Source organism: Rattus rattus, chromosome 1 (genome assembly GCF_011064425.1).
Source record: "Rattus rattus isolate New Zealand chromosome 1, Rrattus_CSIRO_v1, whole genome shotgun sequence".
NCBI lineage: Eukaryota > Metazoa > Chordata > Mammalia > Rodentia > Muridae > Rattus > Rattus rattus.
Genome location: NC_046154.1, coordinates 247,596,272 through 247,613,623, shown reverse-complemented (window position 1 = coordinate 247,613,623; position 17,352 = coordinate 247,596,272). Strand labels below are relative to the sequence as shown.

Here is a 17,352-nt window from a genome sequence, read left to right as displayed (position 1 = left end):
AGATATCATTATCATCTCAGCAATCAAGGAAATGAAAATCAAAACTACTTTGAGAGTCTATCTTGCACATGTCCGAAGGGCTAAGATCAATACATGTGACAAGACATGCTGGTAAGGATGTGGAGAATGGGTAACAACTCTCCATTGCTAGTAGGGTGCAAACTAATACTGCCACTATGGAAATGAGCATTTCCTCAGAGTCCTGGTGCCTCAGAACCCTGAGAATCCATCTATCTCAAATCACAGCTATAAAGCTCTTGGGCATCTGTCTAAAAGTTGCTCCACCCTACCACAAGGCCATTTGCTCACCTATGTTCATAGCATATTTATTCACACTTTCCAGAACCTAGAAACAACCGAAAAGTACCTCAACTGAAGAATGGGTTGAAGGACCCTAGTTCTTACTGAAGCCTAAGAGCTATCAGGAGGCTTGGCCTGGTTGAAAGTAGGTAGGTTATGGGGACCCTAAGGGCTTTTGCCAGCTTTACATCAACTGCCTCTGGTCAAGGCTAGGACAAGTTCCATTCTCCACCCACAATTCTTGGGAGGAGCACGGACATTCTTGAAAATCCTGCAGATTTGGAACACATGGGCACTGGAAAAAATTTCCTGAACAAAACACCAATGGCTTATACTCTAAGATCAAGAATCGACAAATGGGATCTCATAAAACTGCAAAGCTTCTGTAAGGCAAAGGACACTGTGGACAAAACGGCAACCAACAGATTGGGAAAAGATCTTTACCAATCCTACAACAGATAGAGGGCTTATATCCAAAATATACAAAGAACTGAAGAAGTTAGACAGCAGGGAGACAAATAACCCTATTAAAAAATGGGGTTCAGAGCTAAACAGAGAATTCACAGCTGAGGAATGCCACTACCCAAAGACTATACATGGACTAACCCTGGACTCTGACCTCGTAGGTTGCAATGAATATCCTAGTAAGAGCACCAGTGGAAGGGGAAGCCCTGGGTCCTGCTAAGACTGAACCCCTAGTGAACTAGACTGTTGGGGAGAGGGCAGCAATGGGGGGAGGGTTGGGAGGGGAACACCCATAAGGAAGGGGAGGGGGGAGGGGGATGTTTGCCCGGAAACCGGGAAAGGGAATAACACTCGAAATGTATATAAGAAAAACTAGTTAATAATAATAATAAAAAAAAAAAAAAGAAAATCCTGCAGAATGTACTGATAGTAGCCTGACCCTCTGGTCCCAGAGAAGAGCTCAAATGCATGCCATATAAGTTTGAACTGTAAACCTGCTAATGTAACCTGTACCTCTGAAAGTATAAAAACTGCTTGTCACAGCCATTGGGGTCACCTTCCAGTCCCTCGCTACAAGGGGCTTATTGAAGGTTGACCCTGACACACCCGAAAATAAACTCTTGCCTTTGCATCAAACTCCATTCTCATGCCTCACTTGGGGGATCTCCTGGTAGTTAAGACTCACTTTGAGCCCTATGGGGTAAACCAAAAATGTGGTACATTTATCACTCAGCTGTTTAAAAAGATGACATCATGAATCTACAGGCAAGTAAATGCAACTAAAGAAATCACACCCAGAATGACAAACATGGCATGCATTTACTTGCAAGTGGATATTACCTATTAGGTAAATAATAATCAAACCCAGACAGGCTAGTTAAAGAGGTGGGCTCTAGGGAGGAAGCACAGATCTCTTTCTAAAGGGGAAATAGAATAATTTCTGTGAGTAGACCAGAGTTTGATGGGAACAGGAGTAGGGAGGATCAGTTGAGGGGGATGCAGGGGAAAGTACAATGCAGGAAGAAACAGCTGGAATTAGGGGTTGTTTGGGAGTTAGTGTAGAAATCCAGTACAATGACAACTTCCTGGATGACCAGGGTGACCCTAATGAAAACTCCTAGTAATGGAGGATATGGAGTCTGAAGGGACCATCCTTTGACACTAGGCAGGGCTTCAATGTTGCTAATAAATTACATTTGGTTGAGCTGTTGGCTAAGGAGGTCCCTTGAGACCCTTCAACAATCCATGCTGATGCTAGGACAAACTTTGCTCTCAGATAACTGACAGCAGGGACTGATCATTAAGGACAAATTCCACACAGTTCACTGAATGCAGAGGTCAAGCGAGTACAGGCTTGGAGCCTTCACCCCTGTGTTCTAGTCTCTTTGAGGAGAGAAGGTACTCTACAGGCTAAAAAGAAGAAAGAGAAGCCTGGAAACCCCCCTCCGCCCCCAACACCCACACACACCTACAATGGGTCCTTCCTAAGATGTGCTGGGGCATGATGGTAACAAATTTGTTTGAGTCACAACCAATGTTTGGTTTAACTTGAGGCCCTTGACATGAGAGGGAACCCATGTCTAACACTGACTGGATTTCTAGGAATCTTACAGAAACTTAAATGGCAAGCATGGGTCTATGCTAGGTCCTCTGCTGATATGTTATGGCTGTTAGCTTGGTGTCTTTGAGGAACTCCTAAGAGTGGAAGCAGGTGTAACTCTGATTCTTTGGCTTGATCTTGAGATTTTTCCTATCAGGTTGCCTTGTCCAATATGAAGGCTTTCACCTTGTCTTTTTCTATCTTGTTTTGTCTGTTATGTCTGCTCCTTTTTGAAGAGGAAATGGGTGGTGTGTGGGGGGGTGGATCTTGGGGAAAGGATAGAAGTGAGGGGTAGTTGGGAGTGCAGGTTGGGGAAACAGTGGTTGCTGGGAATAGGATCTCTGGAAGAGCAGTCAGTGCTCTCAACTGCTGAGCCATCTCCCCAGCCCATTTTTTTTTCCAGGTTAAGTTTTGAACAATTTAAATATAAACTGGAGGCTACAAGTCTGGCCACTTAGATAGGCCATTTACACAGCAAACATTTCCAGGATGTTTCTTAAGTACACCAGTGCCCTAAAACAGTAGGTTAGTGACAGTGTCCTAAGTGGAAGGTCTCAGATGAAGAAAAACATAGGAAAAGGAGAAGCTAGAAAGTATAAAAACTGGGGTGGGGGTGGAGTGGTCTTAAGCTAAATAAGCTTAAGAAGAATGTCACCTTGCATATGGTTTAGAAAAGGGAAATGGAAAGAAACGGGAGACATCTATGAAGTCAGCAGAAAGATTAAACTACGAACTTAGCAGAAACATCATATAATGGGACACACTCAGGAAAAGTCTAATCAAACGGTGCTGCACAAGGAACTCAGTGTATTTCAAAAATATTCCTTACCAAGCCTATAGTGGCCTTGGGAACCATAGCCCCATAAGGTGGGAAGTGATGTTGTAAAAATGTAAAAATAAAGAGGGTATTGTTGGTCTTTTATCCCGCTAGGTCCGGCACAGCAGTGCCCCAAGATATCTGCTAGGTATCTTGGCAGAAACACATCCCAGCCGCACACTTTCCTACACTCAAACCCCCACATAAAGAACACACAACACAATAATCTTAGATCCAATTGGTAAGATATAATTGCCGTCTTAAACATACAAAGCCCAGTACCAACCATCCCTTAGGAACATTGATAACAACCTGTAAATACACAGAGCAGACTCTTAACATCACCTGCCATGGCTTCTCCCCCTCTCCTCTCTCCTGTCTCTTCCTTTCTGTCCTAGTCTCCTCCTCCTCTTTCAAACTTCTCTCCTGCCCATCCTTCCTTCTCCTCCAATGATAGGCCTCCTTCTATCCTGTACCTGCCCCTCACCTGTACTTTACAAATTCAATGGGGAGGTGGTCTGGTGAAGTCACCTGAGTTCTGAGTAGGTGACTAGGCAGCTGTCCTTGGGGCAGGGGAATTAGCATCAAAATACAGAAAACTTCAGGGCAAACCACAACAGGGAAGACTTGTTTTCTCAGAATCTTAAGCAGCCTCTCCCAAATGCCCTGGCCCCAAGCATATTCCTGGTTTTAGGGGAGCTGTTTTATCTCTATACCCAGGGACCCAGGGAAAGCTCCCAAGGACAAGGCCCTAGATGCTTACTGGCTCTGGCAAGCATGTCCCTGAGTCTCAGAAGGAGCTCAAACATGGGGATCTCAGGAAAAGGAGGGAAAGCATAGCTTGATCAGGCCAGCACTCAATAAAACAGTGTTTTGTTGTTGTTTTACCTTTCCTTTTCTTTTTTTTTTTTCCTTCGGAGCAGGGGACAGAACCCAGGGCCTTGCCCTTGCTAGGCAAGCTTTCTACCACTGAGCTAAATCCCCAACCCCTTGTTTTACCTTTTCTAATGGTTGTCACCGGGTGTCATCTTGCCCATGTGGCAGAACTATGCTTTTCTCAAGAAGAAAACTAAACCTTTATGGCACACCAGGCCTTACTGTTGATTGTGATCCTGTAATGCCCCATTGATCAGCTTGTTAGAGGCCTGCTCTTTGATATGGAGAGGGGCCTAGTGGCTGGTTGCAAATCAGGGTCTGGTGCCATATTTCTGGACAATCCTGGTGAACAAACTTGTGTATCCTAGCATCCTAATCTCTAGCAGGCCTGGTTAGCTTACTACTTACACGTGGGGTGTTTTGCAGGCAGTCCTCTCTCAGCTAAATTCTACTTGGTGTGCCTTGCTATCTCCTAACCTTTAGCAAATCCTTTACATCATCAATTCTACTCTTACATTACAGCTTGATATTGGATTGCTACCCAGCACATGAGATGCCTTCCACAACCTCCACAAAATAACTCCAAATGGATCTTACACCTTAATGTTAAATGCTATGAACAGAACTTGTAGAAACCAGGCTTCAGAGTTTGGGATCACGCCAAGGATCTTTCCATACACAACCCAAATGCTCTGCACAGTTGCACCCCTACAGGGAAGTTATTCAGAAACTGCCTCTGGGTCCAGTGAGTGGCTAAGACCCCACAGGAAGTGGCCAATTCCCACTTAGCCCCGGGAATGACCCACCACACCAGCTCCCACTGCTCAGCCCCCCCCTCCAGCCCCGCCACCAGCCCGCGGGGCCCTTCATGTCTCCTGCCCCTTTGTGTGCCCTGACAATGTGCTCACCATGTCGCAACTTTGAGCTTGCCTGAGCATGCCTCACAGAATCCAACCGCGGGACACAGAGCACAGCAGCCAGGACCATTTAAGAAGGCTTGGCGACTAAGCGAATCCTGCAACAAGGCACCCGGAAATGCCCGCCTTCTCTTCTGATTGGCTCGTCCAGTGAAGACTCTGATTGGCCAGTAGTCTTGAGTGACTTGAGCACCTCCGAAGGGTTAGAGTGAGCTGAAGATACAGTGAGGATACACAGCTCTCGGCCTAAGCTTCAAGCCCAGGGCCAGACCATTTCCAGATCTACAGGGATTTGCATTTCAGTAGCACTTGTGCCTGTCCTCCAATAGCGTTCTCATCTGTCTCCCCGCCTAGCCTTAGGAAGTACCCACCAGACCACCTACCACTGCTCAGCCTATTGCTCCTCCCTTTTGTGAGCGGTGACCCTGTGCTCACCAAGTCCTCACTTCAACATGAACTCAGCTCACAACACTCAGTAAGCTCTTTCCCTTCCTGGAATCAAGGTATACAGTTTGCATAACCCCCATGCTCAACTTCCAGTGGAGCTATTAATCTGTCCCACAAGTGAAAGGGTGCCCAAGATACTAACAATTAAAGAGAGATTTGAGGAAACAAGAGTTTTGTTTTGTGGCTGTTGGGATTCAGACCCGACAATCAGCTGACCTTCATATATTTAACACACCAAAGCTGTCTGGGCCTCCAGGTTCTCCCAGCACTCCTCAGTCCCCACCTGTAACAGGGCGTGTCTGGCATACCCCACCTTGTACCTTGAACTTTACAGCCCAGGGGCCAAGTTTTCCCTTCCCCAGAAGCTCTTCCTATATAATCCAGAAATTTTGTACTCTTTGTCTTTCTGTTTCTCTGCCTCTCTCTCCCTCCCCTTCCCCCCCCTTTTGTTTTTTTTTTTTTGGTTCTTTTTTTCGGAGCTGGGGACCGCCCCCCTTTTTTTAAAAGTTTTGTTCATTTATTATATATAAGTACACTGTAGCTGTCTTCAGATACACCAGAAGAGGGCATCGGATCTCTTTACAGATGGTTGTGAGCCACCATGTGGTTGCTGGGAATTGAACTCAGGACCTCTGGAAGAGCAGTAGGGTGCTCTTAACCGCTGAGCCATCTCTCCAGTCCCCCTTTTTTATTTATATCTATTATAGAAGTACACTGTAGGTGTCTTCACAGGGCATCAGATCTCATTACAGATGACTGTGAGCCACCATGTGGTTGCTGGGATTTGAACTCAGGACCTTTGGAAGAGCAGTCAGTGCTCTTAACCACTGAGCCATCTCTCCAGCCCCCCTCCCCTTTCCATCCTTCCCTCTCTTCCCTCCACTTTCCCTGTCACCACCCCCCCCATTACATCATTTTTCTCTCCTTCCTTGCCTTGCTTGCTCTTTCTCTCTTTCTCCCACCCTTTGTTATCCTTACTCCCCATATCGACTTTTCTGACCTCTTTGGGACTTACTCAATGTTACTGTAGCTATTTTTCTAGGGACATGATTACGTGCCTCCAAATACTCAGGATTAATGGTCGCATCTGATGAACCAACAGAGGCAAAGAGAAGAGAGGAGGCCTTTACTCCTTGAAAGAGTATTGAGAAAAACACAGAATCATTCATAGAGCTTTCAGCCTACATGAACCCAGCCTCGCCCATGATCAAAAGGTGAAAGCAAACATTTTTGAGTATTAATAGCATAGTAAAAGCAAGGAGAGCTTGTAGCACACATGATCTAGATTATAAGCACAGAGGCCACCAAATTCACCCCAGGTCTTTGTTAAGTTGGAAGAGATTTCTATGGGCCTTGCCACAGGAGAATCCTATCACTGAAACACTCATAGTATGGTCCCTGCATGGCCACTGCCAGAAAAGGCTTTATCACACTGCTTATATTCATAGGGTTTCTCTCCAGGATGTGTTCTTTCATGTATTTGTAGAGAACTATGATATACAAATTTTGGGAACAAGCAAAAGAAATGTGTTTTAAGTACTGCGTTTTTGTTGTTGGACTCTATTTAATCATGGAATGAAACTATGTTAAAGTTCCTAGGTTCTAGGGGAGCTGGAGAATTACCAATAGCTGAACAGCTTCTGTTATTCATCTTTTCTTTCACAAAACATGACTATTCCTAATGGCAAAAGAACAAATGGATATGATTGGTTAGATGGTAAAACCTATATTCTATATCCATTGATATTGTGCAATCACTTAAAGAAAGCCCCTATCCCTAAATGCTGAGTGGTGGAAAATGTATGTGTAACTTGTCACATATGTTTGTGGTTTTCAAAATTAAAAGATTCATAACATGGGTTGCAGGTGAGCTCCTGAGTATATTCCACAGTCCTGATTGATCAGATTGATTACATAAATTCTTGTCATCTGCATTAACTAGGTATTGGAGTTGTATTGGTCCTAAGTAGACTCATAACACAGAGGTTCTACCACATTGCTTATATGCATAGAATCTCTCCAGTATGAACACTTTTATGATCATGAAGACTATATAAATGTGCAATGGCTTCACCATATTAAATACATTCATGTGGTTTCTCTTCAGTATGAATTCTTTCATGCCTTTGAAGATGACTTGGATGTGCAAAGGCTTTACCACATTAGTTACATTCATAGGGTTTCTCTCCAGTGTGTGTCCTTTTATGTATTTTAAGATGACTATGACGTTCAAAGGCTTTACCACATTGATTACATTTGTAGAGTTTCTCTCCAGGATGTGCCCTTTTATGCATTTGGAGACTATTGTGATATGCGAAGGCTTTATCACATTGATTACATTTGTAGGGTTTCTCTCCAGTATGTGTTCTTTTATGTATTTGGAGATGACTGTAACATACAAAGGCTTTAACACATTGATTATATTCATAATGTTTCTCTCCAGTATGTGTTCTGTTATGTACTTGGAGACTATTGTGATATGCGAAGGCTTTATCACATTGATTACATTTGTAGTGTTTCTCTCCAGTATGTGTTCTTTTATGTATTTGGAGATGACTGTAACATACAAAGGCTTTAACACATTGATTATATTCATAATGTTTCTCTCCAGTATGTGTTCTGTTATGTACTTGGAGACTATTGTAATATGAAAAGGCTTTTCACATTAGTCACATTCATAAGGTTTCTCTCCAGTATGCGTTCTTTTATGTATTCGGAGATGATTGTGACCAAAAGGCTTTACCACACTGGCTACATTCAAAGGGTTTCTCCTAGATACGTGTTCTTTTATGTATTTGAAGCTGACTGTATCGTGCATAGGCTTTACCACGTTGGTTGCATTCATAATGTTTCTCTTCAGGATGTGTTCTTTTATGTATTCGGAGATGACTGTAATGTGCAAAGGTTTGACCACATTGATTACATTTATAGGGTTTCTCTCCAGTATGAATTTTTTCATTCCTTTGAGGGTGACTCTGATATGCAAAGGCTTTACGACATGGAGTATATTCAAAGTTTTCTCTCCACTATGACTTCTTTTATGCCTGCAAAGATAATTGGCACATGTGAAAGCTTTACCACATTCATTACACTGATGAATCTGTTTATCTGTATGAATTAATTTACAATTTGGTTTAATGGTAAAGAGGAATCAGATCTTAATTTTTTTTTATTAACTTGAGTATTTCTTATTTACATTTCGAATGTTATTCCCTCTCCCGGTTTCCAGGCAAACCTCCCCCTAATCCCTCCCCCTCCCCTTCTTTATGGGTGTTCTCCTCCCACCCCCCCCATTGCCACCCTCCCCCAACAATCTAGTTCACTGGGGGTTCAGTCTTAGCAGGACCCAGGGCTTCCCCTTCCACTGGTGCTCTTACTAGGATATTCATTGCTACCTATGAGGTCAGAGTCCAGGGTCAGTCCATGTATAGTCTTTAGGTAGTGGCTTAGTCCCTGGAAGCTAGGGTTGCTTGGCATTGTTGTAAATATGGGGTCTCGAGCCCCTTCAAGCTCTTCCAGTTCTTTCTCTGATTCCTTCAACAGGGGTCCTATTCTCAATTCAGTGGTTTGCTGCTGGCATACGCCTCTGTGTTTGCTGTATTCTGGCTGTGTCTCTCGGGAGAGATCTACATCCGGCTCCTGTCGGCCTGCACTTCTTTGCTTCATCCATCTTGTCTAATTGGATGGCTGTATATGCATGGGCCACATGTGGGGCAGGCTCTGAATGGGTGTTCCTTCTGTGTCTGTTTTAATCTTTGCCTCTGTATTCCCTGCCAAGGGTATTCTTGTTCCCCTTTTAAAGAAGGAGTGAAGCATTGACATTTTGATCATCCGTCTTGAGTTTCATTTGTTCTAGGCATCTAGGGTAATTCAAGCATTTGGGCTAATAGCCACTTATCAATGAGTGCATACCATGTGTGTTTTTCTGTGATTGGGTTACCTCACTCAGGATGATATTTTCCAGTTCCAACCATTTGCCTACGAATTTCATAAAGGCATTGTTTTTGATAGCTGAGTAATATTCCATTGTGTAGATGTAAAAACATTTTCTGTATCCATTCCTCTGTTGAAGGGCATCTCGGTTGTTTCCAGCTTCTGGCTATTATAAATAAGGCTGCTATGAACATAGTGGAGCACGTGTCTTTTTTATATGTTGGGGCATCTTTTGGGTATATGCCAAAGAGAGGTATAGCTGGATCCTCAGGCAGTTCAATGTCCAATTTTCTGAGGAACCTCCAGACTGATTTCCAGAATGGTTGTACCAGTCTGCAATCCCACCAACAATGGAGGAGTGTTCCTCTTTCTCTACATCCTCGCCAGCATTTGCTGTCACCTGAGTTTTTGATCTTAGCCATTCTCACTGGTGTGAGGTGAAATCTCAGGGTTGTTTTGATTTGCATTTCCCTGATGACTAAAGATGTTGAACATTTCTTTACATGTTTCTCAACCATTCGGCATTCCTCAGCTGTGAATTCTTTGTTTAGCTCTGAACCCCATTTTTGAATAGGGTTATTTGTCTCCCTGCGGTCTAACTTCTTGAGTTCTTTGTATATTTTGGATATAAGACCTCTATCTGTTGTAGGATTGGTAAAGATCTTTTCCCAATCTGTTGGTTGCCGTTTTGTCCTAACCACAGTGTCCTTTGCCTTACAGAAGCTTTGCATTTTTATGAGATCCCATTTGTTGATTCTTGATCTTAGAGCATAAGCCATTGGTGTTTTGTTCAGGAAATTTTTTCCAGTGCCCATGTGTTCCAAATGTTTCCCTTGTTTTTCTTCTATTAGTTTGAGTGTATCTGGTTTGATGTGGAGGTCCTTGATCCACTTGGACTTAAGCTTTGTACAGGGTGATAAGCATGGATCGATCTGCATTCTTCTTCATACATTCTTCTTGACCTCCAGTTGAAACAGCAAAAATTCCTGAAAACGCTATCTTTTTTCCATTGGATGGTTTTGGCTCCTTTGTCAAAAATCAAGTGCTCATAGGTGTGTGGGTTCCATCTTCTGAGGTCTTCTTCAATTTCTTTCTTCAGAGGCTTGAAGTTCTTATTGTACAGATCTTTTACTTGCTTGGTTAAAGTCACTCTGAGGTACTTTATATTATTTGGGACTATTATGAAGGGTGTCGATTCCCTAATTTCTTTCCCGGCTTGTTTCTCTTTTGTGTAGAGGAAGGCTACTGATTTATCTGACTTAATTTTATACCCAGCCACTTTGCTGAAGTTGTTTATCGGCTTTAGTAGTTCTCTGGTGGAACTTTTGGGATCACTTAAATATCATCATATCATCTGCAAATAGTGATATTTTGACTTCCTCTTTTCCGATCTGTATCCCCTTGACCTCCTTTTGTTGTCTGATTTCTCTGGCTAGAACTTCAAAAACTATGTTGAATAAGTAGGGAGAGAGTGGACAGCCTTGTCTAGTCCCTGATTTTAGTGGGATTGCTTCAAGTTTCTCTCCATTTAGGTTAATGTTAGCAACTGGTTTGCTGTATGTGGCTTTTACTATGTTTAGGTATGGGCCCTGAATTCCAATTCTTTCGTAATATAGCCTTTTTGTAGTAGAATTTGATGAGTTTTCAAATTTCTTCAGATTCTGTTTTTATGTCTCCCTTTTCTTTCTTTCTTCTTCTTCTTCTTTTTTTTTTTTTTTTGTTCTTTTTTTCCGGAGCTGGGGACCGAACCCAGGGCCTCGCGCTTCCTAGGCATGCGCTCTACCACTGAGCTAAATCCCCAACCTTTATGTCTCCCTTTTCATTTCTGATTTTGTTAATTTCAATAGTGTCTCTGTGCCCTCTGGTAAGTCGGGCTAAGGGTTTATCTATTTTGCTGATTTTCTTATAGAACCAGCTCATGGTTTTGTTGATTATTTGTATAGTTCTTTTTGTTCCTACTTGGTCTATTTTAGCCATGAGTTTATTTTCTGTTGTTTACTCCTCTTGGGAGTATTTGCTTCTTTTTGTTCTAGAGTCTTTAGGTATAATGTCAAGCTGCTAGAGTATGCTCTCTCCAGTTGCTTTTTGTAGGCACTCAGAGCTATGAGATTTCCTCTTAGCACTAATTTCATTGTGTCCCATAAGTTTGGGTATGTTTTACATTCATTGTTACTAAATTCTGAAAAGTCTTTAATTTCTTTATTACTTCCTTGACCAAGTTATTATTGAGTAGGGCATTGTTCAAATTCTATGTGTACATTGGCTTTCTGTCATTTTTGTTGTTAGTGAAGATGAGCCTTAGTCCATGGTGATCTGAAAGGGTACTTGGGATTGTTTCAATCTTCTTGTATCTGTTGATGCCTGAGACTGATTATATGGCCCATTTTGGAGAAGGTACCATGAGGTGCTGAGAAGGTATATGTTTTTGTTTTAGGGTGAAATGGTCTATAGGTAACTGTTAAATCCATTTTGGTTCATAAATTCCCTTAGTTTCTCCATTTAGTTTGTTTAGTTAGTCTCTCTTTAGTTTGTTTCCATGATCTGTCCGTTGCTGAGAGTGGTGTCTTGAAGTCTCCCATTATGATTGTGTGCTTTGAGCTTTAGTAAGGTTTCTTTTATGAATTTAGGTGGTCTTGCATTTGAAGCATAGATATTCAGGATTGAGAGTTCATCTTGGTGGATTTTTCCTTTGATGAATGTGAAGTGTCCTCCTTATCTTTTTTGACAACTTTTGGTTGAGAGTTGATTTTATTCAATAGGAATGGCTACTCCAGCCATTCTTGGGACCATTTGCTTGGAAATTTGTTTTTCAGCCTTTTCCTCTGAGGGAGTGTCTGTCTTTGACCCTGGAGAGTGTTCCTGGTATGCAGCAAAATTCTGGGTCCTCTTTACATATCCAGTATATTCATCTATATCCTTTTTATTGGGGGATTGATTCCACTGATGGTAAGAGATATTAAAGAGTAGTGATCATTGTTTCCTGCTATTTTTGTTGTTAGAGTTGGAATTATGTTTGTGTCACTCTCTTCTTTTGGGTTTGTTACAAGAAGATTATCTTCTTGCTTTTCCACCATGTATTTCCCCTCCTTGTGTTGGAGTTTTCCATTTATTATCCTTTGTAGGGCTGTGTTTGTGGAAAGGTAATTTGGTTTTTTCATGGAATACCTTGGTTCCTCCATCTATGTTAATTGAGGGTTTTGCTGGATATAACAGCCTGGGTTGGCATTTGTGTTTTCTTTGGGTCTGTATGATCTCTGCCCAGGATCTTCTGGCTTTCATACTCTCTGTTGAGAAGTCTGGTGTAATTCTGATAGGTCTGCTTTTATATGTAACATGCCCTTTTCCCCTTATTGCTTTTAATATTTTTTCTTTCTTTTAAGCATTTGTGTTTTGACTATTATGTGACAGGAGTAATTTCTTTTCTGGTACAATGTATTTGGAGTTCTGCAGGCTTCTTGTATGTTTATGTTCATCTCTTTCTTTAGGTTAGGGAAGTTTTCTTCTAAGATTTTGTTGAAGATATTTACTGGCCTTTTAAGTTAGGAACTTCACTCTCTTCTATACCTATTATCCTTAGGTTTGATCTTACCATTGTGTCCTGGATTTCCTGTATGCTTTAGGCTAGGAGCTTTTTCCGTTTTACATTATCTTTGACAGTTATGTCAGTGTTTTCTATGGTATCTTCTGCACCTGAGAGTCTCTCTTCCATGTCTCATAGTCTGTTGATGATGCTTGCATCTATGTCTCCTGATCTCTTTCCCAGATTTTTCTATCTCCAGGGTTGTCTCCCTTTGTGATTTCTTTATTGTTTCTATGTCCATTTTCAGATCCTATATGGTTTTGTTCAATTCCTTCACCTGTTTGGTTGTGTTTTCCTGTAATTCTTTAAGGGATTTTTGTGTTTCCTCTTCAAAGGCTTCTACTTGTTTACCGGAGTTGTCCTGTATTTCTTTAAGGGAGTTATTTGTGTCCTTCTTAAAGTCTTCTATCATCCTCATAAGTTGTGATTTTAAATCCAAATCTTGTTATTCTGGTGTGTTTAGATATCCAGTATTTATTGGTGGGAGGACTGGGCTCTGATGATGCCAAGTAGTCTTGGATTCTGTTGCTTATTTTCCTGGGCTTGGCTCTTGCCATTTGGTTGTCTCTGGTGTTACCTGGTCTTGCTGTCTCTGACAAATCCTTGATCCTCTTGTAAGCCTGTGTGTCAGCACTCCTGCAGACATGTTTTCCCCCAACAGTTTCTGGGTGCAGAGAGCTGTGTAACAGGATCAGCTGTGGATGCAGGTGGAAGCGAGAAGGATCCTGTACCAGACTGCTCCTCAGTTCCTGTGACCAGAGGGCTCCAGGCGGGTTCCTCTTGGGCCAGGAATGTGAGCAGAAGTGGTGGTCTCCCCTGAGCCCTCAGGATTGTCTGTCCTTCTGAAAATTCAGTTCTCTTTCCCAAGAGATTTGGCTACAGAGAGCTGTGGGACCGGGTCACCTTTGGGCACAGGCATAAACCCTACTTTTTTTTTTTCAACAGTCCAGGTGTTACCCACTCCTGGTCTACCCTCCAACAGTTCCACATCCCATTCCTCCCCTCCACTGTCTCCAAGAGGATGCCCCACCCTTGCCCAGCATCCCCACTCCATGGGGCCTCAGGTCCCTCAGGGGTTATGCTCATCTTCTCTGAGACCACACCAGGCAATCCTCTGCTGTATATGTGTCAGGGACCTTGCAACAGCTGGTTTATGCTGCCTGGTTGGTGCCTCGGTGTCTGAGAGATCTCAGGGATCCAGTTTAATTGAGCCTTCTTGTCTTCCTATGGAGTACTGTCCTCCTCAGTTTCTTCCAACCTTTCCCTAATTCAACCTCAGTGGGCCCTGGCTTCTGTACATTGGTTGGGTATAAGAACCTGCATCTGTCTTCGTCAGCTGCTTGTTGGACTATGCTAGGCTCCTGTCTGAAAGCACACAATAGCATCAGTAATAGTGTCAGGCTTAGGAGCCTCCCCTTGAGGTGGATCCCAAGTTAGGATGGTTACCGGACCTCTTTTCCCTCATTCTCTTCTCCATTTTTGTCCCTGAAATTCTTTTATATAGGAACAATTTTGGGTCATTAATTCTGACTGTGGGACAGCATCAGCATGCTTCCACTTGATGCCTTGTCTTTTGAATGGAAACTCTACAAGTTCCCTCTCCCCCCTGTTGGGCGATTAAGCTCAGGTCACTCCCTTTGAGTGCTGAGAGTCTCTCCACTTCAAGGTCTCTGGTATATTCTAGAGGGCTCCCACCTCAAACCCATTCTTGCTGCTGGCTCACAGAGCTTCTCTCCTGTTCCTGTCCCAACCCTCAATACTCATCATATTCCCCCTTTCCCCTGCCCTTCCCTTTCCTACCCAGATCCTTCCCTCCCTCCCTCTGCCTCCTCAATATTAAATGAATTGTTCCTTAAAAATGTTTTACACAAAAGTCAATGGTAGAAAAGCCTTAGTAACCATTGGTTGGGTCCTTGGGAAAAGGCAAGCGTTGCCCCAAGGCACACAATGTTAGTCAGCAGAGAGGATAGATTTGCAGAATGTCGACCTGTGCTGTATTGTATGTTGACAAATTGACAACAGCAGACTAACTTCCCACTACAAAAAACAGTTGTATGTGAATTACGTATGTGTGGTAGCCAATTCTCTTGTTATACTTTATTAGATCTTAGAAAAGCAACTTAATGGAGGGAAAACCATTTCCGTTCATGGCTTGAAAACTGTTTTAGCTTCATTTCTGTTGCTGTTATAAAATATTCTGATACACAAGAAAATGAAACTTAGGGGATACAGGGTTTATTTTAGCTCAGAATTTCAGGTTGCAGTCCATCACTGTAGGGGAGTCAAGGCAGGAACTTCAAGCAGCTGGTAAATCACAAAGGAAAAGAAAAGCAGATGCTATACTTAATTCACTTGTTTGTTTTGCTTGTGCTCATCTTGATTTATGCAGTTTTATACAGTGTAGACTCTCTGCCTTGGTCATGGTTCTTCCCACAGTAGACTGGTTCTTCCCACATTATTGATCCTGAGAAAGACGTTCACCCATAGACTAGCCCACAAGCCAACTGAATGCAGAAAATCCCTCATTGAGATCCGCTTTATACGTGACTGTAGATGTTGGCAAGTTGACAAACCAACTCTCTCAAGGGCTATTGTTCATTGTGGTAGGGAAGACAGAAACAGATGACACCATGGGGGCAGGAGCTCAAGGCTTGGCTCTTTACCTCCTTACATCTGGCTGGAACAATAACTGAAAACATGCATAAGACACAGATGGGCCAGGCTATAAATCTTAAGACCTTTCCTTCACATAGCCTCTTTCTCTAGCGAGGCTTTACCCTGCCCCCCAACATTCTACAACCTCCAAATCCAGAGCCATGAACTGAAGACCAAGTGTTCAAATACATGAGCCTGTGGAGACATTTCCCAGCCAAACCATAGCACTCTGTCCCTGACTCCAAAAAAGCCCATAGCTCACAATTCAAAGGTTTGCATTTCACTTTAAAAGTCCCTGCGACTCAGCAGTCACAGTGCTGTACAAAAGCTCAAAGTCTCTTCTGGGACCCAAGACCATCTCTTAACTGTGATCTCTTATGAAAATTAAGCACCAAGTGATACACTTCTCACATACAAAGGTTCAGAGTAACTGTCCCTGTTCTGAAGGGAGATATTCGGGCTGCCTTAGTTTCATTTCTGTTGCTGTGATCAAATAGCCTGACCAAAAGCAACTTGAGAGGGAAAGCGTTTATTTGGCTCTCAATTCCAAGTTACAACCTTCCATTGAGGGAATGGACTTAGGGTAATCACATCATATCCACCATCAAGAGCTGACCCATGGGCACGATTGTTCACTTGCTTTCTGTCAGCTTGATCTCTTCAAGATTTTGGCTTCCTGACTAGGGAAGGTACTGCCCACCGAAGTCTGGGCCTTTCTGTATCAGTGAATTTAATGAAGACACATTCATCCAAAGATCTGCCCACAGGGCAATCACACGTGGACAATCCCTCATTGAGACTCTCTTCTCAAGTGGTTTCAGGCAGTGTCAAGTTGGCAATTACAGGTAACCACCACAGGGACACAGTTAATGAAGATCAAGCCAAAGCAAGACTATAATTCAGCAGGGTAAACATCAAATGTCAAGTTGTATGTTTGGTTGGCATCTTTAGCTCATGATGGCATCACCTGAGCTTAGTGGGCCTGGCAAGCCCCACTTCTCTAGGTCTACCGACTGTAGTACGTGATCTCTACTGACCAGGCTCTACTCAGCACCTGTAGCTTTCCTCGACAGACCTTCACATTTCTGGTATCTCTTATACCTGAGGTTTCCACTCTATCATGGGATTCTTCCTCACTGTTTCCTGAACAGCTCACTCAAGAGTTTCATATTGTCTAGAATCAGCAACTTTTTGGAAACGTGGCACCGTCTCTTTTACCTTCATACTGGTACATGCTGCATGCCTACTAAATCAGCATCTTGCCAAAGTTCTGCTGCCAACTTGAGGTAGAACCAAGGGTCCCTTTTTATCCCAGCTATAATAGTGTCTGAGCATCTCACTGCATGGAAACTGGAAAATTTTCCCGAGATGATCTCCTGGAGAAGGATGCTCTGGGAGCCCTCTGTAGAGTCCCATTAGTTTGGAGTGAAAGCCTTCCAAATGAGTTTGCATTCAATCCTGAGTCTCAGTAAAGACTGGACTTTTAAGCTCTCCAAGGATTGGGTCTTAGCCTCTACATGCTGCTCCTATTCTGCAAAAGCAAGAGTGAGGATTCTCCTGTGTGGATCTCTCTAACAGGCAAGTGTGTTTTGACCAAATTAAACTTGTCTCCCCTGTGTGGAACATTAACTCCAATTATGTCCCTTTCTTTCATCAAAAAACAAATTTTCACATTTTTTCTTCTTCTCATAGTAGAACTCTAAGAGTAGTGAGCAACCTACCCAGCTTGGATGGTGTGCTGTCCTGAAGTCGCTTCACTGGA

General features: G+C 42.8%; 1 protein-coding gene across 1 annotated transcript; it reads right to left on the bottom strand.

The window, feature by feature from the left end:
* Positions 1–7,500: 7,500 nt before the first annotated feature.
* Positions 7,501–8,442, bottom strand: LOC116889948 (zinc finger protein 844-like). The gene is given in 3 exon segments (XM_032890755.1): positions 7,501–7,520; positions 7,523–8,078; positions 8,166–8,442. Coding segments are annotated over 3 exon segments (792 nt in total). The 5' UTR covers positions 8,382–8,442.
* Between the last annotated feature and the right edge of the window lie 8,910 nt (positions 8,443–17,352).